Here is a 27,868-nt window from a genome sequence, read left to right as displayed (position 1 = left end):
TACCTGGCGCTGCGGCACGGGAGGGTTATGAAGCGAGCTATCAGCTGCCAGGACCCGTGGCTAATGCCAGACATCGCCGTTCCGACAGATGTCCGGCATTAACTCTTTAGATGTCTAGGGGCGGAGTACCCCTTTAAGCCTTATTATTGATGCAAATAAATACAGAAGATTGTTGGCTGCCCATTTGGCAAGGTGCAGTAACCTTCTGTTGCAGAACATAAAATAGATTGTGTATACTCACAGGAAGAGTTGGGGAACATTCATATGTAGTTTATATATTGCAGATGTTACACATACATATTCCCTATAGAAAATGTGCAGCATTTACAGTAGCAACAACATGGATAAGATTTAGGAAGTGTGCAGAAAAAATCCACACAGTTCCTGCACCAAACATTGACCTGCGGTGAAGATTAGAAATCCGCAACATGTCAATTTACCAATAAGCTGCAGATTTTCCTGACTGAATTTAAAGGGGGAACGACTGATATGAGAAAGGTGGATGTGTAACGTATGACTCTAGTAGGAAGGGGAAGAGTAGAGAAAAAGAAGAGAAGAAATTAATTAATTTTTTTATTTTCTCTGTCTGAGGAGCATGTGGTTATATTATTATAAGTAGAATTATTCTGTGGTTATAAAGAAAGGGGGGCAAAGGGGAGGAGGGAAAAGGGGGGGAAATAAATGGGGGGATATATATATATATATAATATATAAGGATACGCAGCTAAAATGCATATATAAATTGTATGCAGAGTTTTTCTGTAAGGATCAATGGCTACTATGTAAAACTTTGCTTTGTCAAATTGAAAGTTATAAATAAAGATAAAAAAAAGTCAGTGAAAAAAAAAAGTCAGTATACCTGCAATAAATCTACAGTGCTATAGGTTCAAGTCGGGAATCTGCAAGTCCACAATAGCAGGTTTCAAATCCATTGACCATTTTTTTCAACTTACACAATTTGCACCAAAATCCACAGCAGCAAATCCACAACAAAATCCACATGGCTTGGTGTAGGTTTTTTTGCTGAGGATTTTGGTGCCAGGAGACTGCAGAAAGTCCACAGAGTTCATACAATGTGTGGCCGTACCCTTGGGGTGTACATAGTCTTTTTTTCCGTCAGAGCTGTGACCATGCTCTTCATCCTTTGATATCTTTGTTTATACACGGTTCCTATAGTTATCCAGGGAGATTTAGACTTAAACAGCTCCTTCACCCTGCATAAGACAACAAAATATATTTAAAAATATTACAATATATTGGGCTGCCCACATTTTGACAAACGAAACCAGAAAATACCAGGGAAATGCATTTGTACTGATAATACCATTAAACTTGAATATTCTGGTTACATGGACCGTGCTATTAATGTTTTATCATATGTAACCAGTATTCTTTTCTACTACAGTAGCAATTCCTAAAAAACAAAAACAAAAAAAAAAAATAGTAACTAGTGCCTGAACTTACATGTGTACTCCCCTGGAAAACATTTTTTTTTCAATCAACTGGTGCCAGAAAATTAAACAGATTTGTAAATTACTTCTATTTAAAAATCTTAATCCTTTCAGTACATAAGCTGCTGTATGTTCTTTTCTTTTTGAATTTCCTTCCTGTCTGACCACAGTACTCTCTGTTGACACCTCTGTCCATTTTAGGAACTGTCCGGAGCAGGAGAGGTTTGCTATGGGGATTTGCTCCTACTCTGGACAATTCCGAAATTGGACAGAGGTGTCAGCAGAGAACACTGTGGTCAGACAGAAAGAAAATTCAGTAGCATACAGCAGTTGATTTTTAAATAGAAGTAATTTACAAATCTGTTTAACTTTCTGGCACCAGTTGATTTAAAAAAAAAAAAAAAAAAAGTGTTTTCCAGGGGTGTACACCTTTAATCTGGCCATGTTTTAAGACCCTACTGAACTATGGAAGATCTTTTCCAAACAGGAAAAGGCAGGTAATGTTTGGAAAATCCCTTATATGAAGACTCATTGCCCAGTGTACATCCCGCTGTACATCCTGCTGTACACTCTAGCTAGGATTTCAGTCAATCCTTTCTCTTTCCACTACACCTTCTTAAATATAACCCTGCCCTTTACACACACAAGAGTCTCCCAAATACCGGGAGGGTGATAGAATTAGCTGAAATCTAGCTGTACCTGTACAGCAGGAAAATACATTTTGTGACAGTATATACACTAGATGGAAAGTGGGGCAAGGAAGACAACAGAACAGACAGTTTGCATCAAAGGCAAAAGGAAACCACAAAAGGAAGTAAAGTCTCTTTATTTACCAATATATATAATCCATTCATGTATTTTAAATAGATTTAATTGAAAAAATGCTTTAACAAATGAAAGCTGACCTCTGTTTGGTTGCTATAGGCAGCAAAGACAGTTTTTCTATTTATACAGTGTTGCATGCATTGTGGGACTGTCTTAAAGCTTACTTTAATGTATAGAAATGATGCTGTACATTAAACCTACCCCACAACATGAAGAACACTTGCAGTCTCCAAAAAATGTCCCAATAAGACCATTGATGGCTTGAATGGCGCAGAGAACAGCCTGAACTGCACTCATTATTAGAAGCAAGCTAAACAGCGTCAGGTTCCAAGGGACTATGTCTTTTGGTGCTTCACATGTACTCCACATATTGGGGTGCCCTAGGTAATTTCTATAAAACAAGATTAAAATAGTTAACAGTTAAATAGTTACTCATTATCCAGACAAGAAAGTCGCTTTCCAAAACCTGTGAAATGGTTCACACCTTAAAAGAGTTTGTCCTAGGGGACATTATGGACAGTTTCAGAGAAGACGGTGACTAAGGGAGTGATGTTTCCTGTCTTTGCTTAATACATGTATGCAGTCAAACTGTACTTGTACAACTGTACATTTATATGACTCTATAGTAGCTGCAGAAAAAGAGGGCAGAAGAACTAATTTAATATTCTAAGGCAGCCGGATCCAGCTGGAGAATTAGAAAACTGGTCGCCCCCGTATATATTCCTGCTGTAACCGTGCCATACACCATTCATTTTAATGAGCTAGATGGAGTCAGCTGGTGACTCAGGTCGGCTCATTTTTGGACTGCAATTGGTTCTTTGCTGTACTGTAAACCACCATCTGCTGCACTTTTCAGTCTGGTAAAAAAATATGAATACTGACTGAATGGCCTGACCGGAGTCACTAGCTGGACCTGTCCGGCTCATTGAAATGAATGGGGCATGGGTCCGGCAGGGATACGGCAGCAACCAATTTTCAAATTCTCCCCCCGGATCTGGCTGCCATATGCCCCAAAAGTGATGTGAATACAGCCGAGTATAGATTTACGAGAAAATTATACAAAAATTAGTGGTTTTTACAATATGTATAAAAGGTAAATAGAGGAGACCATTATAGTCTTTTTGCAAGTATATGTGTTTAATTACATTTGGTATTTCTTTTGAACTTATCTCAACAATTTGCCCTACTGAGGCTCAATCCTCCTATGAGTAGAGCTGCAGGGTAAAGCACAAAGTAGGTACAAGACTGGAATGAAGAACAGCATTGTACACCTTGATAGTAACGCCTCCTCCCCTGCGCTGTGTATCTGCAGAAAGGAGCTCCATTCTGCAGCAGAGGAGGCATTACTGTGAGGATCCAGGCCAACGTCAATGTGCACCAGTTGCTTGGGAATACCCCACAGTGCAACAAGCTTAACATTTGTATATACAGAAGACTGGAAATTACAAAAAAGATCAGAAGCACGGAGCAAAGAGCTGTAAGTATACATTTCTTCAGTGTCAACCACACTACAAGCTTCCAACAGGTTAGTGTGGGTGGCACTGGTGACAGATACCCTTTAAGAACACAATAGCATTTTTGGTTACTGCACTTTTTGAATAAACATGTCCGTGATGATATTCAGGAGGACCAGGTAGGGAACCGTTAGTAAATTCTGCTCAAAAGATGTGCATATTAGGGATCTATGATCGTATGTACTTACCCCCCTTCAAATGCATATGTCCAGTTTCCATTGCCTACATCACACTTTGGACCATTGTGTATTCCAACTATTGAGATGATAAAGCTGTAGCCAGCTCCAACAAACCCAATGGCAGCAAACAGTATAGAAGAAAGCATCTTCAAAAGCAAAACAATAAAGAGGAATTGTAAGAAACAACAAAATAAGTCTTATATCCTTATCTCATTGAGAACTGTACACATAGATCTTCCATCACTATGATGGCTTGGATCATATAGTTCTGTAAAACTTTGTTGGGAACGCCATCTCTAAACTGGATTTTATGATAGATTTTCACTTCTCATGTATTAATGTATGTTGTCCCTCTTTAGTGAGAAGACCAAATATCTAGGAAACCATTTTCACAGCAGTTTTAGGTGGTTGTCTTTAAGAGGTTGTCTCCTGTAATCTACATGTTGTCTCCAAGTCAATTCTAATTTCCATTGCATAGATGACAATCTTAGATGTCCATACTATGCACATAATGTGAAAGCAAGACTAAAATGCAATGTTAAGACAGTTAAAGGAATTATAACAGCAAGAGATGGAATAAGGGAGGATCCCTACTCCTGACTTTCTCAAAGAATTTTGATTTGGGATCATAGCAATATATTCAGGCCAATGCTATAAGCAGCTTTCCCTCCCCTTATGTTACAGCTCTCGACCCTGCAGAACTCAAGTGTTTACAGTGTATGAGAATATAACACAATAATATATATATATATATATATATATATATATATATATATAAATAGTATATAAAAAAATCATCAAGTTACATTGTTGGATTTATAACACAGTTTTATTTTCTACAATACTTTGAAACAAGATTTTCTTACCGCAAATCTCTTTCCACATTTCTCATTTCCACAACATCCACAACAGTCATTATTCTTCAACCCAAGAAATACAAGAGCTGGGAATACCATCTAAAATAATTGATTTGATATTAATTATATATAAGAGTGACATGAACCTTGTACAAAGTGTAAGAAAGCAAAACCATTCTTTAAAGTAAAATTTTTAGGGTACGTTCCCACCTGGCGTATTTTGCTGCGTATTTGCTGCTGAGTGTTTTACTACCCATTGACTTCAATGGGAAATAAAATACGCAGTAGCAAATACGCAGCAAAATACACCAGGTGGGAATGTACCCTCAAAGTGAATTGTTTTTCATGTGGTTGAACAAAATTGTTAGTCTATAATGGTAACACTAAACTACATTTTTTTTTTTATAAGAAGGGGATGCATCACCTATATATTGTTTTTTTTTTTTTTTATAATAAATCCAAATACTGAATCATGTTCTTTTTTTTTTTTTGCAAAAAAAAAAAATTCTGAATGCATTTTTTTCCCTGAGCTTCTTTTAACAGCATTTAGTGATATGCTTTACAGCAGGACCCATGGACCATAGACAACAATGAGTAGGATCTGTCTCATTCAGATCAATTGGAGACTCTACATTCTATAGGGAGGGGGGTGCTGGTCTCTGCTGTGAATGGTGGTGGATCCAGTGTTAACATACACTGGTGTCACCTTTCACTGTACTTCTTTGTGTGCTTAGAAGAAAGGCATTACTGGGAAATGATCTGTACAGGACAGAAGTCTCTGCTAAGTTTTTTAGGTCAAGTGGCCTACAAAACCTGATTTAAATTATAGGTAATTTTCTGATGACATTTTCCCTTTAATTATGTGAAGTATTGTATAATGGAGGAACTAGAAAGAAAGGCACTGCGGCAATTTGGCACTGCGGCAATTTTTAATTTTTTTAATTTTTTTGCTGCCGTACTGACTTTTTTTTTTGCAGCAAAATTGCAGAGTTAGGCGCTAAAACCGGCAATTTTTCTGCCAAATTGTAAATCCAGAAAATACTGGAGGAAGCATCTTACATAATATTCCATGATTATTAGTGCCCTTACAAGCAATAACTATGTAAATTAAATATGTCCAGGGGTTAAATGTGGGTGCAGGTGCAGTGATCTTGAGAAAATATATATATTATTAATTAACATTTTCCAATAATAATTATTTATTTTCAATAGTTGATTAAATAACACTCCCCCCCCCCCCCCCCCCACCAGAAAAAAATAAATAAAGAAAACCATTTATACTCTAGCAAATAGCTGGTGTGAAATTTTTGATGTAAAATGGACTCTCACACCTTTGAAAATATCATGTAAAACATAAAACCTACATAACAACGCCACTTTTGCACGACTGGCGTGACTAGTGTAAACCTTGGACCATTCTCATATAAAACAATTTGAATATCTGTTGCAAACTTTTTGACTTGAAGAGTTTTGAATATGGCCCCCTGTATGTTTAAAATTAGCCCATTCAGGATGCAGGGCATATGGGTTCGCCCTTGCGTCCTGGTAGTTAAGGACGCAGGGCATACCTGTATGCTCTGGTCCCGTTACCGCTGTTTTAAACATGCTCACAAGCTGAACGTGCTTCATGCAATGTGGGTCCTGAATGCTATCAGCAGCCACGACCCAGGGTTAATGTCAGACATCGCCGATCGGCCGATGCCCAACATTAACCCTTTAGATGCCACGATCAAAGTTGATTGCATTGTCTAAAATGGTAAAAAGACGATCCTGGCAGCTCAGCAAAGCTGATCGGGTCCATCACAGTGAAATTGCGATGTCCCGATCAGCTGAGAGGAAAGAAGGAGGGCCGTTACCTGCCTCCCCGCCATCTGATTTGTGCTTTGATGATCCCAGCCAGGCTCTGCAGGCTGGAGCAGTAGAGCACCGATAACACTGATCAATGCTGTTCTGTGGAGCAACATTGATCAGTGTATGCAATCTAAAGATTGTATGGTATAGCCCCCTATGGGGACTAAAAAAAAGTAAAAAAAGTAAAAAGTGTAAAAACAAAAAGTTAATAAATTTGAATAAGCTCCTCCCCTAATAAAAGTTTAAATCACCCCCCCTTCCATTTTTTTAAATAAAATAACGCAATCACAAATAAACATAATCATAGGTGGTATTGCCGCGTGGTCAATGGCGTACATGTAAAAAAATACCAAAGTCCAAAATTGTGCATTTTTCATCACTTCATATACCATAAAAAATTTATAATAAGTGATCAAAAGGTTCCATCAAAACAAAAATGGTACCGATAAAAGCTACAGACCATGGTGCAAAAAAATTGCCCTATATAGCTCTGTATGCACAAAAATAAAAAAGTTATAGGGGTCAGCATATCACAATTTTAAGCATACTAATTTTGGTGCATGTAGTTATTATTTTTTTTAAAGGGGTAAAATAAAATAAAACCTACAAAACTTGGGTATCCGTGTAACTGTATGGACCTACACAATAAAGATAAGGTGTCATTTTTACCTAAAAGTTCACTGCGTAGAAACAGAAGCTCCCAAAAGTTACAAAATGGCAGATTTTTTTTTTCACCCCACAAATATGTTTGTTTTTTGTTCCGCCGCAGATTACGTTATTAAATGATTGATGTCATTACAAAGTACAATTGGTGATACAAAACCAAGCCCTTATATGGGTCTGTAGGTGCAACATTTAAAGCGTTATGATTTTTAGAAGGGGAGGAGGAAAAAACTAAAGTGCAAATCTGAAAATTGGCCGGGTCCTTAAAGGGGTACTCTGGTGGAAATTATTTTTTTTTAAATCAACTGGTGCCAGAAAGTTAAACAGATTTGTAACTTACTTCTATGAAAAAAAATCTTAATCCTTCTAGTACTTATTAGCTGCTGAATACTACAGAGGAAATTCTTTTCTTTGTGGAACACAGAGCTCTCTGCTGACATCATGACCACAGTGCTCTCTGCGGACATCTTTGTCCATTTTAGGAACTGTCCAGAGCAGCATATGTTTGCTATGGGGATTTTCTTCTACTCTGGACAGTTCTTAAAATAGACAGAGATGTCAGCAGAGAGCACTGTGGTCATGATGTCAGCAGAGAGCTCTGTGTTCCAAAAAGAAAATAATTTCCTCTGTAGTATTCTGCAGCTAATAAGTACTAGAAGGATTAAGATTTTTTAATAGAAGTAATTTACAAATCTGTTTAACTTTCTGGCACCAGTTGATTTAAAAAAAAAAAAAAAAAGTTTTCCACCAGAGTACCCCTTTAACCCCTTCCCGACCTATGACATACCTGTACGTCATGGGTGGCAAGGTGTTCCCGACCCATGACATACAGGTACGTCATGAACATTACTGCCGCTACTCGCGGCATCCCGCAGCGCCCGGAAAGATGGTGGCTATTACTGATAGCCAGCCATCTTACCGTGCGACCACGGGGGGTTTCGTCCCCCACCCCCCCCCCAGCGATCGCTGCTGTCAGCTGGTCAAATCTGACTAGCTGATAGCAGCGTTTCGCTATGAAAATACTTAGCAGCGCGGTGTGTGAGTCCCGATCACGGGGATCGGGACACACACCGCTCTGCTAAGTGTCCCTGACCCGTCCCCCGGCATCACTTACCCGTCGGAGCGGTGTCCCGAGCGGTCCCGGCGTCTTCCATGCGGTCCTGGCTGCGCTGCGTCCCGGAGGTGAGTTTCCGGCAGCAGTGCGGCATCTTCATTGGCAGCAGTGAGATCGCCGTAAAGCGATCTCACTGCTGCCTCTGAGAGTTTCAAAACTGCAACTCCCAGCATGCCCAGACAGCCTTTGGCTTTCTGGGCATGCTGGGAGTTGTAGTTTTGCAACATCTGGAGGTCCACAGCTTGGAGACCACTGTATAATGGTCTCCAATCTGTGCTCTTCCAGATGTTGCAAAACTACAAATCTCAGCATGCTCAGTCTGTCCAGGCATGCTGGGAGTTGTAGTTCTCTAACATCTGGAAGAGCACAGATTGGAGACCATTATACAGTGGTTTCCAAACTGTGGACCTCCAGATGTTGCAAAACTACAACTCCCAGCATGCCCAGACTGCCCAAGCATGCTGGAAGTTGTAGTTCGGCAACATCTGATCCTTCAGATATTGCCGAACTACAACTTGCAGCATGCCTGGGCAGTCTGGGCATGCTGGGAGTTGTAGTTTTGCAACAACTGGAGGCACACTAGTTGGGAAACATTGTCCGTTTCCTACCTCAGTGCCTCCAGCTGTTGCAATTGTTGCAAAACTATAACTCCCAGCATGCACTGACAGACCATGCATGCTGGGAGCTGTAGTTTTGCAACAGCTGGAGGCACACTGGTTTGGAAACACTTGAAAGTTTATTACTTAACTTAGTGTTTCCAAACCAGTGTTCCTCCAGCTGTTGCAAAACTACAACTCCCAGCATGCACGGACAGCCAAAGGGCATGCTCGGAGTTTGCAACAGCTGGATGTTTGCCCCCTCCCCCCAATGTGAATGTACAGGGTACACTCACATGGGCGGAGGTTTACAGTGAGTGCTGCAAGTTTGAGATGGCGCAAATTTTGCGCTGCAGCTCAAACTTCCAGCGGCAAACTTGCTGTAAACCTCTGCACATGTGACTGTACCCTAAAAACACTACACTACACTAACACAAACCTAAAATAAAAAGTAAAAAACACTACATATACACATACCCCTACACAGCCCCCCTCCCCCCAAAAAATGAAAAACGTCTGGTACGCTACTGTTTCCAAAACGGAGCCTCCAGCTGTTGCAAAATAATAACTCCCAGTATTGCCGGACAGCCATTGACTGTCCAGGCATGCTGAGAGTTTTGCAACAGCTGGAGGCACCCTGTTTGGGAATCACTGGCGTAGAATACCCCTATGTCCACCCCTATGCAAATCCTTAATTCAGGCCTCAAATGCGCATGGCGCTCTCTCACTTTGGAGCCCTGTCGTATTTCAGGGCAACAGTTTTGGGACATATATGGGGTATCGCCGTACTCGGGAGAAATTGCCTTACAAATTTTGGGGGGCTTTTTCTTCTTTAACCCCTTATGAAAAGGTGAAGTTGGGGTCTACACCAGCATGTTAGTGTAAAAAAAAAAATTTTTTTACACTGACATGCTGGTGTTGCCCTATACTTTTCATTTTCACAAGAGGTAAAAGGAAAAAAGACCCTCTAAATTTGTAATGCAATTTCTCCCGAGTACGGAGATACCCCATATGTGGGCACAAAGTGCTCTGGGGGCGCACAACAAGGCCCAGAAGGGAGAGTGCACCATGTACATTTGAGGCGATTTGCACAGGGGTGGCTGATTGTTACAGCAGTTCTGACAAACGCAAAACAATAAATATCCATATGTGACCCCATTTTGGAAACTACACCCCTCACGGAATGTATTAAGGGGTGCAGTGAGCATTTACACCCCACTGGTGTATGACAGATTTTTGAAACAGTGGTCTGTGAAAATGAAAAATAAAATTTTTGATTTGCACAGTCCACTGTTTCAAATATCTGTCAAATGCCAGTGGGGTGTAAATGCTCACTGCACCCCTTATTAAATTCCATGAGGGGTATAGTTTCCAAAATGGGGTCACATGTGGGGGGGTCCACTGTTCTGGCACCATAGGGGCTTCCTAAATGGGACATGCCCCCCAAAAACCCTTTCAGAAAAACTCACTCTCCAAAATCCCATTGTCGCTCCTTCCCTTCTGAGCCCTCTACTGCGCCCGCCGAACACTTTACATACGCATATGAGGTATTTCCTTACTCGAGAGAAATTGGGTTACCAATTTTAGGGTGATTTCTCTCCTTTTACCCCTTGTAAAAATTCAAAAATTGGGTCTACAAGAAAATACGAGTGTAAAAAATGAAGATTTAGAATTTTCTCCTTCACTTTGCTGCTATTCCTGTGAAACACCTAAAGGGTTAAAACACTTACTGAATGTCATTTTGAATACTTTGGGGGGTGCAGTTTTTATAATGGGGTCATTTATGGGGTATTTCTAATATGAAGACCCTTAAAATCCACTTCCAACCTGAACTGGGCCCTGAAAAATTACGATTTTGAAAATCTTGAGAAAAATTGGAAAATTGCTGCGGAACTTTGAAGCCTCTGGTGTCTTCCAAAAGTAAAAACATGTCAATTTTTTTATGCAAACACAAAGTAGACATATTGTATATGTGAATCAATATGTAATTTATTTGGAATATCCATTTTCCTTTCAAGCAGAGACTTTCAAAGTTAGAAAAATGCAAAATTTTCTAAATTTTCATGAATTTTTTAGATTTTTAACCAAGAAAGGATACAAATATCAGTGAAATTTTAGCGATAACATAAAGTAGAATATGTCACGAAAAAACAATCTCGGAATCAGAATGAAAGGTAAAAGCATTCCAGAGTTATTAATGTTTAAAGTGACAGTGGTCAGATTTTCAAAAAATGCCCAGGTCATGAAGGTGAAAATGGGCTGGGTCATGAAGGGGTTAAGGACGTATTTGCACTTTAGGTGCTGGAGCCGGCGCCGGGAGCTCGTGATGTCATGGCCCCACCCCCTCAATGCAAGTCTATGTTGTATAGGTTGTCATGCCCCCTTCCATAGACTTGAATTGAGGGGGCGGGGCATGAAGTCATGAGGGGGCGCGGGCTATGATGTCACGAGCTCACGCAGCGGAGTACCCCTTTAATTCATGTGGTGGAAACTGTGTACCTGCACCAAATTTATTACATAGCACAGGGCATGTGATAAATCTGGTGCTGATCACATTTCACTTCGGTACTCCACTTTGTATCGTGATTTCTCAGTGTCTTTTTGGGCGAATTTTTAACCTATGCAACAAATGTGTGACATTTTAATAATGCTGTCCACAGTCAGTTTTGTAAGCCCACTGAGGACTTGTGTAGATTAGCGCCTCAGTTAGCGCAGTTGCACCAAACAATGTGACAATCTGAAAAATCCTGATAAATTCCTGACCACTGCCTGATATCAACTGAAATCACCACTTGGTATGTTCTTTTTAAAAAAACCTTCAAAAGCAAAAGTCACAATGAAAAGTCTCTTAACAGCATCTAAGACAAACTGTGTGACAAAACCCCACAAAACCAGGGTAAATCCAATGATAACTTCCCCCAATTGTTATCCTGATTGCATCACAACTAGAAACAAAGTCTGGAACATGGGATGAAGCTGGTCATTTCAATACCACTGGGCTATTATTTCGCATACACCCCATATGGGACCCACATACACCCCAAACTATGCAGTGACACCCTACCACGTCTTGACAGTTTTTAGAGCAACACAAATCCTAAAGTTTATGAATAGCAATATAAGCTTCATGACTAAGATAAAATGAGTGCTACCAGTGATGGGAGAATAGGAGTGTTGTAGTTATTTTGTGTAGCCCCCATAGAATAGGGCAATGCTGTTTTGCTCAAGCTACTTCTGAAGGATCTAGCTCAAGCTAAATCACAGCTAAAGCCTCAAGTTTGGTCATGTTTCTTAAGTAAATAATTTCTTATTGGCCATTGTGGAGAACAAAGGAAAGGGACCCCCTTTTGGAGGTAGATTTTCTTTCAAGTCATTGTCTGACTCTGATAAGAAGCCTTAGGATATGACTGAGGATGTAAGCCAGGCCAGACAACTCTCCAGAAGTAGAGGATTTTTGGGCTTAATGATTGATGACCTATCCTGATGATTCAGCATTAATTACTGATTGGTAGTGCGAATTGGTAGTAGTGCTTCTCTCACCAGAACTAGCTTTGCTGTCTGACCAAAGTAGACTTAGCACTACTAAGAGAGGAAATACTAAGCAAAATGATTTACAAGGAGCAAGACCTAAAGATAAAAAACCGACAGAAGAGAAAAAGAAAAATCCTCCTGAAATAAAAGGTGAAGCAAAGACAAGAAGTGCTAAGATGCTCCAAGAAGATAAAGGAGGTGAACTGGTTATAAACATATCTCCTGTTGAACGGTCCGCATATCAGAAAGAGGTTGTGAATAAAGGGTTGGGATTTGTACCAACTTTTGAGAAAGATAAATTTGACTTTAAGGTAGAATTTTTCAAGTTATGTCGTTTACTGCGTCTTAAAATGTTTTTTGCTGATGTAAATAGTGGTAAACAGAGACAAGGGGATACATGTGATTTACCTGTGAAATTAAGAAAAGTGAGTCAGTTCGATCCCATTGTGAACGGTCCTCTACTCGAGAGCTTTCAAAAAGCCGTGATTACTGAGGTCTGTGGACAATGGAATACGAACCAGAGTAAAAGAAGGGGAAATCTTTCGGTCCCTCAGAGACAGGAACTCATGGAATTAAAAAATGATGATAGGATAGTAGTGAAGAAAGCGGATAAGGGGGGATCTACGGTTATCTGGGATAAAAATCTGTACCTAGATGAAGCTAACAAACAACTTAGCGATGATAAAGTGTATATTAAATTAAAAGGGGATCCTGTAACACAATTTAGTCAAGAGATCAGAGTTATATTAGAAGATGCCCTCCTAAATGGCCTTATTGATGCCACTACGAAACAAGCATTAACGAATGAGTTCCCTAGAGCACCAGTCTTGTACCTCCTCCCTAAGGTGCACAAGGATATGAAAAAAACAGGATGTCCCATAGTCTCGTGGGTAGATTCTATCCTGTGCCCCTTAGCTATCTATGTAAATAGCTATCTTCAGAGATTAGTAAAAAAAACTAGAGAACTGTTTGAGTGACACAAATGAATTCTTAGACTGTATTGAGGATCTTAAGGTTACTGATGATATGTGGTTATGCACCCTGGATATTAAAAGCTTATACACGAATATTCCCACCGATGAAGCAATGTGTATTACCAGAGAAAAATTGTCCAAAAATTCCACACTGGACAATTCTAAGATTACGTTTTTGCTGGATCTACTGGAGATGATATTGACTAGGAACTATTTTCGATTGGGTGATGATTTCTTTTTGCAGATACAGGGGACCTCGATGGGGTCCCTGGTCGCATCTAGTGTAGCTAATATTTTTATGGCTAAATTTTAAGAACGCTTCGTCCCGTCACTGACCACAAGCTCCTACGTTGAGAAGTGGGTACGTTACGTGGACGATGTGTTCCTAGCATGGTAAGGCTCATATGAGCAGCTAATGGAGTTTACAACTTAATGAATGCCATCCCTTGATTGAGTTCACAGTCGATGCCCATCTCCAGCGGATCCATTATTTAGATGTGGAAGTGTACAAAGAAGGCACACATTTAAGTACCACATTGTTTAAGAAAGAAGCAGACAGGAATAATTTGCTACTAAAACAAAGTCAACATGCACCCCAAACATTTAAAGGGATTCCCCGTGGACAATTCATCAGGACTAGACGCATTTGCAGTAGTCTTGATGAATATGTCAAAAATAAGGAAATACTGATTAAAAAATGTACAGATCGGGGTTATGAAGAAGAATGTGTGAGAAAAATTGCTGACGAGGTGCAGGAGATTCCAAGAGAGAAACTGAGAATTAAAAAAACAAAGATAAAGAAAAAAGATGACAACGTGACATTTATATCTACGTTTGATGTCATGCCCAATTAATTAAGAAAACTATAAATAAGTACTGGGGGATACTCCGTGCTGATCTGAAGCATGGAAGGCTATTCGGGAGACCCCCAAGATTTATTTATAGAAAGGGAAAAGCGTTGGCAAATTATTTAGTAAGAGCTGACATAAAGAAAAAGAAGGTAGCGAAACAAACTTTCCTGCAAACAAAAAAGAAGGGAACTTTTCCCTGTTTGAACTGTCAGAATTGTAACAGCATAATTAAATGTGATTTCATCAGTCATCCATTACAAGGGCATAAATATCCCGTTAAAGGATATTTTAATTGCAACTCTAAACAGGTGATATACCTGTTGAAATGCCTGTGTGGACGTATATATGTTGGCCAAACAATGCGAAACATCAAATGCCGGATTAGCGAACATCGGGCGCTGATCCGTAAAATGTCAACCTGTACACTAGTAAATGAAAAAGAAGTGGAAAAAAGAAATATGGGGAGACAGGAGTGGCGAAACATTTTTTTGAACAGGCACATCAACCATGTGAACTAAGATGGATGGTAATAGAGGAAATAGAGGATACTACCGAAATAGAGATTAAAAAGAAATGATTACAGAGGGAAGTGTATTGGATAGAGACATTGAATTCTTTAATACCGAATGGTATGAATGAAATTTGTAATTATACAGCATTTCTGTGATCTTTAAAAATCTTAATATATTACTGTGATTTTAGATATATAGTTTTTACTATTGTAATATGTATTAAAATATTTACCTTCTCGTTACAGAGAGTACCTCTCGCGAGAATTGATGACTATGTATTTTGGTGGTGGGTGCACGGTAGGGATACTTGAGAAAGGGGGCGTGACCTCCGAAATGTCTGAAGTGTCCGGCGCTCACTCAGTGGTTTCCCTTTGTGAGAGGAAGGTGTCTGTCCTCTAAACTCTGCATGCCCGAGGAAGGGTGAAGATTGGTCGGAGTTAACACGGACTATCGCGAATATCAGTGAGCACTTCTGGTGACTATTTTTTGTAATTTGTATATGCCTATTGCCTGAAGGCAGCTACTAAAGAAAAAAGCTATTTTATACTGCAAAAAACGCCTTGTGGTTTCTTTATTTGTATATTGAAATATCTCCAGCCATACGGAAGTTATGTGGAACATACATTTCACATTGATTTGCATGGGACTTTAAACAAAAACCCTGACCCTCACAAATGGGGGTAGTTAAGGGTAAAATTAACTATCCTATATTTTAAGTGAACAGTGGAATATGAAAAACAAAAAGAGGGACAATGCGCCCGTCTCTGTGCCGTTACTCCCAACCAACAGGGGGATAAGGTGCTCACAGAAAAAAATGTGCTCACCTGGTGATGTTATGCTGAGAGCATAACATCTATAGTCGCTTCAGGAGCCCAACTGGTGTGGGTCAATGGTCACGTTGTGCTGCCTGGATCCTCCCGTCTGGCAGGACGGTCTACGTAAAGCGTTCAGTGAAGTGAAGAAACGATCCTGTTACGGCGCTCACCCGTGGGGCAGAATGGATGTCACAAGCCGATAGTAAGTAAAAGCATACTTTATTTTCAACGTAAAATGGGACTACGCGTTGCGAAGGGACACGCTCCCCTCTTCCTCAGGTCCAAACCTTATAAGACTAGTAGGCCAGGTGGCAATTTATAGACGGGAAAAACGGCAGTTGGTGTCATTTAAACATAATCATTAAAAAAGCTTACATACACAATCCAAGTGAAGAAATACAAATCAAAAAGGCGTAGCATACATAAAATGTGTACATAAATAAAGAATAGTTAAGCAATAAAAACTAAAAATACAGTAGACCTGAGTACTTAGAATCAGGCAGGGGTAGTAGATACCTGCAGGCATCAACAATCTCAGTATCAAAACAACAAAAACAGATGAACAGCCACAAAGCTAAGCAGCTATATGTCGGGCATATTTTAAGTGGAAATTTAAGTAACGTGACCAAGTATTATCGAAATATCTTCAGCCGTTTGGAAGTTATGCAGTAACATATATTTCACATAGACTTGTATAGGACTTTAAACAAAAACTCCAACCCTGGCAAATGGGGGTGAGTTAGGGTTAAATTACCTATCCTATGTTTGTTGTTGACATATAAGTAACATGTGCCAAGTTTCATGTTAATATCTTTAGCCATTTGGACGTGATGCATGAACATACACACATACATACATACACACATACACACACACACACACACACACATTGAGTTTTATACATATAGACTAGCTGAGTACCCGGCATTGCCTGGTTTTTCCTTCCTAATCCTTGTTGGGGAGGAAAATAAACAAAGGAGGAAGCTTTTGACTTCATATCCCGTCCTCATATATTGTTGCCATATCCCGACCTCCTATCCTGACCTCCTATCCCGTCCTCCTATCCCGACCTTCTATCCCTTCTTCCTATCCCTTCCTCCTATCCCATCCTATCTCGACCTCCTATCCTGACCTCCTATCCCGTCCTCCTATTCCTTCCTCCTATCCCTTCCTCCTATCCCGTCCTATCTCAACCTCCTATCCCGAAGTATTATCTAAATATCTCCAGCCATTTGGAAGTTATGCTGTAACATATTTCCCATAGACTTGTATGGGACTTCAAACAAAAACCCCGCCCCTGGCAAATGGGGGTGAGTAAGGGTTAAATCACCTATCCTATGTTTGTTGCTGACATATAAGTAACATGTGTGTCAAGTTTCATGTTAATATATTTAGCTGTTTGGATGTGATGCTGGAACATACACACACACACATATATACACACATACACATGGGCCCTCATTTACTACGAGTGTTGTGTAGGTTTCTTTGTGGGTTTTAATTCCCTACAATTTATTTTCCACGGTATTTACTAAGGTCTCCCTACATTTTCCACTTTCCCTACACTTTGCTTTTTTTTTTTTTTACAGATGCTCTGATCTGTAGGGTTTTCCTCAGCTCAAATCCACCACATTTTATGTGGAAACCTTAGTAAATATGTTGGGTTCTTGTGAAAATGTCGGGAACACGCCCCTTTTCCGGGTTTTCTCAGAAAAATGGAGAGTTAGTCGTTTTTTTTTTTTCAATTCTGGCGCACATTCTGGCGCAAAGTCTGGCACAGACAGAATTTCTGGCACAATGCGACAGAATCTGGCGCACAACCTGACAAAACATGTTGGGTTTGCAATAGTAAATTTATATATATAGATGTGTTTCTTCCATGTTGATGTTGGTAGCTAATTTTTGCCAGGGTCTTGTACTTTTCACTGAATATCTATAGGTTACAAAATCTGTTCTGGGTCCAAAGGCACATTGACCACTGTATGGTAACTCTGGCTTACACTTGTGTAATAAAACAAGCCATTATGCAAGTTGTGGTAGCAATTTAGATATTTAATTTCAGCTATTTTATATGAACCATCATACACCTCGTGTTAAAGGTTTGTACTGAAAACTATGTACTGCTCAAAGTTATTTAGGTGACTGTTCTCAACATATAGGCAAGGTCAATACCCTCAGGAATATGTACAGAAGAGGTCATTACTACTCCGTAGAATGACCTGAATATTTGTACTCAGATCCTCTTTGTGATGTAATGTAACATTAGGATGAATCCTGTTGTTGGTGTGTACGGGGCAGCCATTAGGTATGTTGCAGTTGCTGTAGTTACACATTAGGCTGGGTTCACATCAGCATTTTTCATTATAGAAATGAGCAACGGAGATGAAAGAAAAGAAATAGATCCCATTCATGTCAATAGACTTTTTAAAATCTCTGCTGTACTCTGTTATTGTTCATTGCGTTAAATTTGATTAGATTTTTGAGCAGAGAAAAGACGGATATGCAGGATTTCTTTTCTGTCATAAATAACAGATGTAGTCATTTAACATTGAAGTCTATGGTGACGCAAGTAACTCTGTTCTACTCTGTTATTTCTGGACACTAATGGAGATAAACTGATGTTTGAACAGATAATACCGGATGTTAACAGTCCATTATTTTATATGCAACTTTTACAACATATTTTACCATTTTACTTCTGTTAACATCAGTTTCACATCCATTATGAGTGATCTCCATTATGTGTCAATAACCAACATTTCATAACGGATTTGAACAACACTGAAGTGAACATAGCCCAACCCTCATAAGGGTGCGTTCCCACAGGGCGTATACGCAGCGTATTTGACGCTGCGCAAAATTTATGGCAGCAGCGGGAAATAAGCTGCGTATTCCTTGCTCACTATACACACAGGGCTTTCCGGCGGCAGCCCTATGTGTGTAGTGAGTTTTAGAGGCGGAGCCGATTGCCGGCGTGTCTGTGACACGCGGCTCCGCCTCCAAAACTCACTACACACACTACCGTCTTACCCAAATGCACCACTGTAGCCAAGCTGTACCTCCTACAGTCGAAGGACATTATGACAGAACGTCTGGTGGCCCAACAGCGTGCAGGTCAAGTGGCTGAAGGATCCAGTGTGAACCCTCCAGAGCCCTGGTGGGCACAATTCCAAGATGAAGACGACACTACCCCAAGGGACCAAGTCAATGGAATCATCAATGTCGCCAAGAGCAGCCCACCTATCAAGGAAAGACCCCATCCTGTCCTGCCAGGCATATATCAGACTGTCAAAAGGATGCTGGCTGACATGAAAGAGGCAGACGTGATCCAAGAGAGTCAGAGCTCCTGGACGGCGTCACTTCTCCTGGTCAAGAAGAAAGATGGAACCATCCGCTTCTGTGTCGACTACAGGAAAATGAATCCTGTCACGCACAAGGACACCTACCCGTTGCCAAGGAGTCACTCACAGCTCTTGAGTCTACTGCTTAATTTTCCTACCCGGGACTTAACCAGTGAATACTAGCAATTACCCATGGCCGTTGAGGAGCGGGAAAAGACCGCCTTCGTGACACCCATGGGACTGTTTGAGTTTAAAAGTATGCCGTTTGTGCTGTGCAATGCCCCTGCTACATTCCAGCATCTGATGGAGAGGTGCCTGGGCCATCTGATTTTTCAAAGTCTCCTATTGTACCTGGACGATGTCATTGTGTATTCCAAGTCTTACCAGGAACACCTCAACCACCTGTCAGACATCATTCAAGTCCTAATCAAGCATGGATTGAAGATTAAACCATCAAAGTGTAATTTGCTCAAACCTCAAGTCCCTTACTTGGGTCATGTTGTCAGCGCAGAGGGAGCCCAGCCCAATCCTGAAAAGGTGGAAGTTGTCAAGAGCTGGCCAATCCAAGCTCTTAAACTATTGCTAAAGAAACCACCCTTCTTGGCGTATCCAGACTACAGTCAGCCGTTCCGGCTATATACTGATGCCAGTTTCGAGGGTCTGGGAGCTGCCCTGTCCCAAGTCCAGGAAGGACAAGAGCAAGTAATTGCCTATGCCAGTCACAACCTGCGAGGAGCGGAGAAGAAAGATGCCCATTACAGCTCATTTAAGTTGGAACTTTTTGCCCTGGTGTGGGCCGTGAACGAAAAGTTCAAGGATTATTTGGCTGCCACGCCATTTACCGTCTACATGGATAATAACCCATTGGCCCACCTGAAGACTGCCAAGTTGGGTGCCATCGAGCAGCGTTGGGCTTCAAGATTAGCCAATTACAGTTTCACCATTAAGTACAGAAGCGGCAAGTTGAATGTCAATGCTGACGTACTGTCTAGGATAACCCCCGGTGAAGGACCCCCTGTCGAAGACGTGCGGGATGCCGTGGAGATGCTCCCATTTTATCAATGGTTCGTGAACCAGAAAGTTGTGACCACCCTGATGGATGGTGAACCCAGGTCCAAAAAGGTTAAAGAAGACCTGTACACCTGGAAGACTCTTCAAGATGAAAGTTGAGTCATTGGGGGATCTGTTGGACTACCTTCTGGCGAAAAAGGTACCAACCCGTCTACGCCGGGCCCAGTGTAACCACGAGCTGAAACGACTGCTTGTGCACAAAGGACTGTTGTACCAAAATTCTTTGGATCCGGTCTCTAGGGATCGACTTCATCAGATTCTGGTTCCCTGAACAGATGCGGCGATGGTCCTCAACGCATACCATGATCAGTTAGGACACTTTGGAGTCCACAAGACCGAAACTACTGTCAGGCGAGGATTCTATTGGATCGGAATACGTAGAGACATTGAGAAATGGTGTAGTGAATGTGCTGTCTGTAACATCACCACGAACGTGCGCAAGGATCCAAGAGCACCCCTCCATTTCATCCAGAGTGAATGGCTTAACAAGTTGGTCGTGCTAGACCATGTCGAGTTGTCTCCTACTCGGTCCGGATACACTTATGCTCTCACCATGGTGGATCACTACTCTAAATGGGTTGTCATTGTTCCTGTTAAAGACCTCACAGCCAAGACAGCAGCCCAGATGTTTTACTCCAACTGGGTGCAAACCCTTGGTTGTCCGGAGTCTGTACTAATGGACGGTGGAGAGGCCTTTGAGGCCCAACTCTTCCAAGAGCTGTGTCAATTCCATGCCTGCCAAATACTCTGGACTACTGCTTACCACTCCCAGGGGAACAGGCTCTGAGCGCATCAATCAAGTCTTTATCCACATGTTGTGAGCAGCCTCTATGTCAAGACAGGAAGAGTGGCCCCGACTGCTGCCCGAACTATTGGAGATCTAAAATAACACAGCCCACTGTTCTACGGGGTACACCCCTTTCTATTTGACGATGGGGTGACATGGGCAGCTGCCTAAAGACCGAACATTTGGGCTCCAAGCCCCATTCAACAACTCTCCGCAAGCCTCCCTGGAATGAGTTTCTAACCACCACAGAAGAATCCGAGAGGCCAAAGAAATTGTCAGAAAAAAGATGGGCAAGGCCCAGCAGAGACAACAGGAAGACTACAATCGTCATGCCTCTGCCAAACCACTTCAATTGGGTGATAAAGTCTGGCTGCGGAAGTTACCAAGGGCCCACAAGTTAGACTCTATCTGGGAGACAGAACCGTACACTGTGACGGCCATACCCTATCTGGAATCTGATGTATCCGAAGTGCAAAAGCCTGGGTACAAGCCGCAATAAACCGGATAAAGTTATGTCTGAAAGAAGATCTACTAGCGCTCCCAGCGCCACCTCCTCCAGCTGTTAGACTGGTGATGGAGTACGTCCTAGGCGAGGGAATCCACCCATCTATGGATTTCCCTATGTTTTCTCCAACTCAGCCTGCGATCTTCTGTGTCTCACCAGCACCTGAGCTGGTTCAAACCACACTAGTCTCCACACCAGTCCCAGTCTTGTCACCGTTGGCTACAGCCTATATGCCAGTCTCCCGAGGACCAACTCTGTCACAAGCCTCTGTCACAAGCAACTCTGTCACACATAGTCAGTCAACACACATGTAAATATCTTAGTTAGGACTGTAACATAATTTGTAGTCTTAGTCCACAAGTCTTAAATGTATGTATATATGTCTAACATTTCTTCCTGTCCATGTGTCCACTCTACTGGCCAGAGGGTTTCCCTAAAGTATAAGTTAAACACAAGTAGGGATAGAATATGGTATGTACAAGTAACTTTGTTGTACAGTATAAAATTGCCTATTGAGTTCTGGGGAGAAGGATCTAGTGCAGATGGACCCAGAAGACAAGGCATTGGGTAGATAGCCTCTGGCAGGCCAATCCACAACTTATGTATATTAATGTTCTGAATGTGTTAACAAAGCAGTTACAAGGTCTGTTAATCCCACATGGTTATTGCCCTAAAACACAGGAGCCTGTCTGGACATTTTCTGCAAAATGCTACATGGACTTATTTCTATTTTGTTTGCCACAATCAGTGAAGGACATTTTGTACTTATGCCCCAGGAACTGTCACTAGGTCCCAGTGGCCACTTCTAGTCATCTGCCCTCCAGGACTGGGCGGCCGTTACGCCCCCTCCCATAGAAATGAATGGAGGGGGCGTGGTGTGATGTCACGTCCCCATCTCGGAAGCCCGGCGGTTTCCGAAACTGCAGATAAAGCTACACATAGAATGCGGGCTGCTGCAGGGAGATCGCGGGGGTCCCAGTGGCGGGCCCCCCGCGATCAGACATCTTATCCCCTATCCTTTCGATAGGGGATAAGATGTTTTTGCCAGGAAAACCCCTTTAAGAGGTGGAGTTTGTGGTGGCCCAGTAAGGAAGGTGTTACCCTGTACCCTTTCTGCCCTGTCAGGCAGCCTCTCTACAGTGTCCCCTGGGCCCCCTTGCATATCCCCCCCCCATGTAAATATGTTTCGAATGTATTATACCATGTAATGTGTTCAGAAAGCGTTGTCACTTTAAGACTGTTCACCATGTGACTTGTCATGTGATTATTACCCAGGAGGTTCCAGTAACCAGGTGATCCCTGGGGTGACCTATGGGCTCCCTGCTAGTCTCCCCCATATAAGCCCTGGGTGGAGCTAGCTCTCTCTCTTTCCTTACAAGTCTTTGCTGAGGTCAAGTTGAGTCCTAGAGAGTGTCCAGAGTCATTGGAGGTCTCAAGTCATGTCTGCAGCCACAGTCAATTGCAATTAAGCTACAGTCATGGCTTTGTCAGTCATCAGTGAAGTCAAGTCAGTCCCTGTCAGCAACTGTCAAGTCAGTGTGGCCTGCATTAAATTGTCTAGTCCTACAAGCCCTTAAGGTCTCTGAGTCACTGGTCACCTCCATAGGCCCTGGCTGAACTGTATAGACTTTACCATATGTCTACCCTCAGTAAACCTACCGTTATCCATAACTTGGCATCGGAGTCATTATTGCCCCCTTGCCTAGTCCAGGATCTAGCGGTATACCTTCGGGTGGTAACGAGGATAAACCACGCCCTGGCGTCATGAATACAAGGGGTGCCATCTGCCCCTAGGGTAGCAACATCTGCTCTCATCGCACCCTGTTACCACATATATATTTATATACACTAGCTTTTGCCCGCGGCTTCGCGTTAAATTTGGGGTAACATAGATCTACTTTTTACGATCATATAGTAATGAGGCCGCTCTGGGTAAAGTCTACAGGCTTCCAAACAACCCGAATTCTTTCCACTTTGTTCGCCGCGTCTAAAGAGTTAATGCCAGACATCTGCCGGAATGGCAATGTCCAGCATTAGCCACGGGTCCTGGCAGCTGACAGCAGCCGGGACTGTGCTGGTATGATGTGAGCTCAGCTCCTTTGCTTGCTTCATAACCCTCCTGTGCCGCAGCGCCGCCGGCGTTCTGCGGCAAGGAGTTAATTCATACAAACTTTGAACCCCGTTTCACCCGTTCAGGGGTGGAATTTTAGAAAATGTTGAAACACGTGTTTCTTTATCTCTAATTGTTAGCCTATAAACAAAGTTTCATGCTTCTAGCTTCAAAAATAAAAGACTTCCATACAAACTTTCACCCCCTTAATGGTTGAATTTTGAAAAATCTGTTCCATCTAGACAACCCAGATAGAAGTCTTCCCAGCAAGTAACTGATCACTGCCAGTCCAGCGTCTCTAACCATTTGCAATAGGTGTTAATAAGAAAGATCTGTGTGGCTGCTCATTTCCCTGAAGCAGGCACTGTAGGGGGAATCTATTACATGTCACTTATTCAAATGTGAGTCCTACTGAGTGGAAGATGCTCTTTGCAGTGTTCTCAACATGAGGTAGCACTGTTAAACAGAAACTATTGAAGACTTTTCCCCCCCTTATCAGACTTCACCCCGTCCCTCTCTATTCCAGGTCTCCTGCATTGATCTCTAACTCCAAATTCTCTGAAAAATTCTCTACAATTTTTTTGCGTGCTTTATTTAATCTTTTTATTTTCTGTTATTAACATGTCACACATCTTACAATTAAAAACATCAAATAACAATAGCAAAATTACCAGATCAACCCCCCCCCCCTCCCCTTGACCCTTTTGTGCTCCTGGGGAGAAAGAAAAAAAGGGGGTGGTAGGGTGGGGGGGACCGTGTAGTATATTTACTCCAAGATCTGTTGTATTTAAACATCCTCCTTTTCATACCTTGCGCACTGAAAAAAATCATACTGTCTGTTTTTTTCCACTAAATTTTTACACAACTCCATAAAATATAGGTCTCTGGGAAAATAATATAATTTGTGCAAAATCTGGAATTGAGTTAATTTAAAGTTAGCATTAACAGATAAATATTTGCTATTTTTAAATATTGAAACATTCTATTTATTGTGTATCTGTCTTAATTCTTAATTATTTTCTCATCAAATAAGACACTTACAGGGAAGTTTTTTTATTTTTTTCAATGCTAGTTCTTAAAGTACAAATTACATCTTGGTCAGATTTCCAATGTAAATCAATTGGGGTTTAGATTCCAGGTGGATTTTAGGCAGATTTTAAGGGGGAATCCACATGTATGAAATCAGCCTCAAATCACTCAGTGTGAATAAACCCTAAAACTGATTATCAGTTCACTATGAGATAGGATTACTGCTGTCGCCCATTCATGTCTATGGAGAGAGAAGGGGGGGGGGGGGGTGAAGCTTCAAAGAGGCAGACACACACACACAAAGATGCTGCTGCTTATAAGGAGCTACTACTTCTCCACAGAGCTACATTCACTTTAACATTGCTTATTACTGATGAATAAAGTAATTTATGCTACTGCTACTTCTGAGTGTGTGTAGAAGTAAGCAGGATCTCTTCCCTATGTGTCCAGTGTATGGGAGACATCATAGCAATTAGTCTATACCCACTTTTCAGCTACTGGGCCTTAGATATAGAGCCTGCAGACAAATAAGTCCTATAACAGAAATTCACCCAGAATGATGAAGCATGTAGGCTATTTATTAACATTTAACTTAGTTACAACCTTTTCTCTACATGCCAAATGTTTACTTTAACTGAGTAAGCCGTATTAGAAGGTCAGGTCTAGGTTTAAAGGGGAACTCCAGTGGAGAAAAATGTGTTCAAATTAACTGGTGCCACACTGCTCTCTGCTGACACCTCTGTCCATGTCAGGAACTGTCCAGAGTAGGAGAGGTTTTCTATGGGGATATGCTTCTAATCTGGACAGTTCCTGACATGGACAGAGGTGGCAGCAGAGAGCACTGTTGTCAGACTGGAAAGAACTTCACAATTTTCTCTGTAGTATATCTGGAGCACACAGCAGCTGATTAGTCCTGGAAGGCTTCAGATTTTGAAATAGAAGTAATTTACAAATCGGTTTATCTTCCTGGCACCAGTTGATTGGGAAACATTTGTTTTCCACTTGTTTCCACCGGAGTTCCCCTTTAAGCTACTTCGTCTCTAAGGACTGTTTAAACAAAGCTCTGTGGAATGAGAGACTGTAGACCTGGAGTATTGATCCATATTTATATAAAGTATATTCAGAATTTTTGTTTTGGAAAGTGACCATTAACTCCAATGAAGACTTTTGGGGACAGGTTTATTATTAATATCACAATCATTATTATTTTTTTTACAATAATTTTTATTAAGTTGAAGGTTATCAGTTAAAGGTTAAAACATTGTACATTAAAGGTTAAAACATTAAAGGTTAAAAACCATGTGTTTTTATCGGTCGGGGTCTCAGTGTTAAGATTCCTACTGATCATTAGAAAGAGCTGGGAGAGGCATTCTGCTGAGCGCTTCTCCCCTGGTTCACTGCAGAGGCCAGGTCCCATTCTAAGTCTACAGAGTCCTTTTCCTGAACACCCGAATCTCAATCAATTAAAGGGGTACTCTGGTGCTTAAACATCTTATCCCCTTTCCAAAGGATAGGGGATAAGATGCCTGATCGCGGGAGTCCCGCAGCTAAGGACCCCCGGGATCATGCACGCGGCACCCCCTTTGTAATCAGTGCCGGAGCGTGTTCGCTCCGGGTCTGATTATGGTTGACCCCGGGGGGGCGGCGTGTGATGTCACGCCTCCGCCCCCGTGTGATGTCACGCTCCGCCCCTCAATGCAAGCCTACGGGAGGGGGCGTGATAGACATCACGCCCCCTCCCGTCGGCTTGCATTGAGGGGCGGAGCGTGGCGTCACACGGGGGCGGAGGCGTGATGTCACACGCCGCCGGCCCTGCAGTCGCCGGTAATCAGTCCCGGAGCGAACACGCTCCGGGCTCTGATTACAAAGGGGGTGCCCAGCTGTGGGACTCCCGCGATCAGGCATCTTATCCCCTATCCTTTGGATAGGGGATAAGATGTTTAAGCACCGGAGAACCCCTTTAAAGCTTTTGACATATCTCTGTGATCACCATTTATGCATACAGATGTATTGTCAAGGTCAAGATTCAGTCTAAAGCTGCACATAAGTCCATACATAAACAGGGAGACAAACCTTATAGTTCGGCACTGGGGTATAAGTAAAGCTGCACATACACTAAAGATTATTGTTAGGCAAAAAGGCCAGTTTAGACTATTTTCAGCTGCCTATCGGTGTCTTTTTGTGAGAATGAGCAAGATTGATGCTGACCCCTGGCAAATATGTGTCAAAAAGTTTAATGTTCTTTTTTTATTTTTTTGATTGTTGTCTGGGGCTGTGATTGTTTTTCACCTCGATTGACAGCTTGTTGGAAAATATCTTAAATCTCTAATGTATAGAAGCTCTGCTTTTGAAAACACAAGCATTCACCTAACCTAAAAAGATAAAAACTAATAAAGGGCTGATTCAGTCCAATGTATTCCTTAAATGCAATGTGGGCAATGACTTTTGCTGTTCTCTCAGGTAGTAACATAGAGGGGAGTATTCTAATATAATTGACGAATACCATAAATATTGTGCAATACCACAAACCAGTCTCCAGCCTTCTATATTTCATAGCTAAAATTCATAAAGTATGATTAGGTTTATGTACACTAAATAATAAAAAAATATGATAAATAATATAAATTTACAGCTTTGAAATTCTTTATGCCTTAGAGCTTAGTGCATAGATAAAACCTGTGTTGCTTTTGATGTGGAAACTGTATCAAAGGCCACACATTTTTTAATTTAAAAACTATCTTTCATTCATTTTAATGGGTAATGGGAAAATAACTCTGGTTTTTGAAAATGTGTCTAATTCTTCTCATTAAAATCAGCACAGTCAAACTTGGAAAGCTGCATTGCTGTGAAATTTTTAGCACGTCTGTAGGTTGTGTTAACACGCACTTGATATGCACCATTAAGGTAAATACAGATTTCAGTATCTTAAGAAATATTACTCACCAGAACCCCAGATCCTAGTATTCCACCGAAATACCAGACTTCATCGGAAATATGCCCATTGTTTTCTGCAACCTTCCCTCCTGGAAAAAACAGCAGGGTGTTCGCAAGAATACATAGAATAGATAAAGGAATTAAGGCAATGCCTAGGCACTTTGCACAGCCCCCAGAACACATAATGGCAATGTCTAAATGTTCTGTCCGTTAGTGGAGTGTCTGGTGTGTGCCGGGTTGATAATCCCACTTCGGTGCTGTGCCTCTACACAGCTGGGCTGATGCTCCCCTTGCTGTGATCTCACAGAGACCTAGTCATTTATATGACCACAGTCAATGGAATCCCATAAATGAAATT

At 41.5% G+C, this 27,868-nt stretch overlaps 1 protein-coding gene and 1 long non-coding RNA gene across 2 annotated transcripts; one reads left to right on the top strand and one right to left on the bottom strand.

Moving 5' to 3' along the window:
- Positions 1-730: 730 nt before the first annotated feature.
- LOC130361629 (transmembrane 4 L6 family member 4-like) lies at positions 731-27,729 on the bottom strand. Its single transcript, XM_056564864.1, has 5 exons — positions 27,520-27,729; positions 4,836-4,925; positions 3,979-4,115; positions 2,478-2,667; positions 731-1,214 (listed from the first exon to the last, which is right to left on the bottom strand). Exons 1-5 carry the CDS (start codon positions 27,691-27,693, stop codon positions 1,197-1,199), a joined length of 609 nt encoding a protein of 202 aa, XP_056420839.1. The 5' UTR covers positions 27,694-27,729; the 3' UTR covers positions 731-1,196.
- On the top strand, positions 3,469-15,455 carry LOC130361630 (uncharacterized). Its single transcript, XR_008891088.1, has 2 exons — positions 3,469-3,753; positions 15,164-15,455. It is a non-coding gene; the product is annotated as an uncharacterized LOC130361630 (long non-coding RNA).
- Positions 27,730-27,868: the final 139 nt, after the last annotated feature.

The sequence above is a fragment of the Hyla sarda genome, chromosome 3 (assembly GCF_029499605.1).
Source record: "Hyla sarda isolate aHylSar1 chromosome 3, aHylSar1.hap1, whole genome shotgun sequence".
NCBI lineage: Eukaryota > Metazoa > Chordata > Amphibia > Anura > Hylidae > Hyla > Hyla sarda.
Note: the sequence above shows the minus strand (reverse complement) of the source record. Positions and strands in the feature narration are given on the sequence as shown.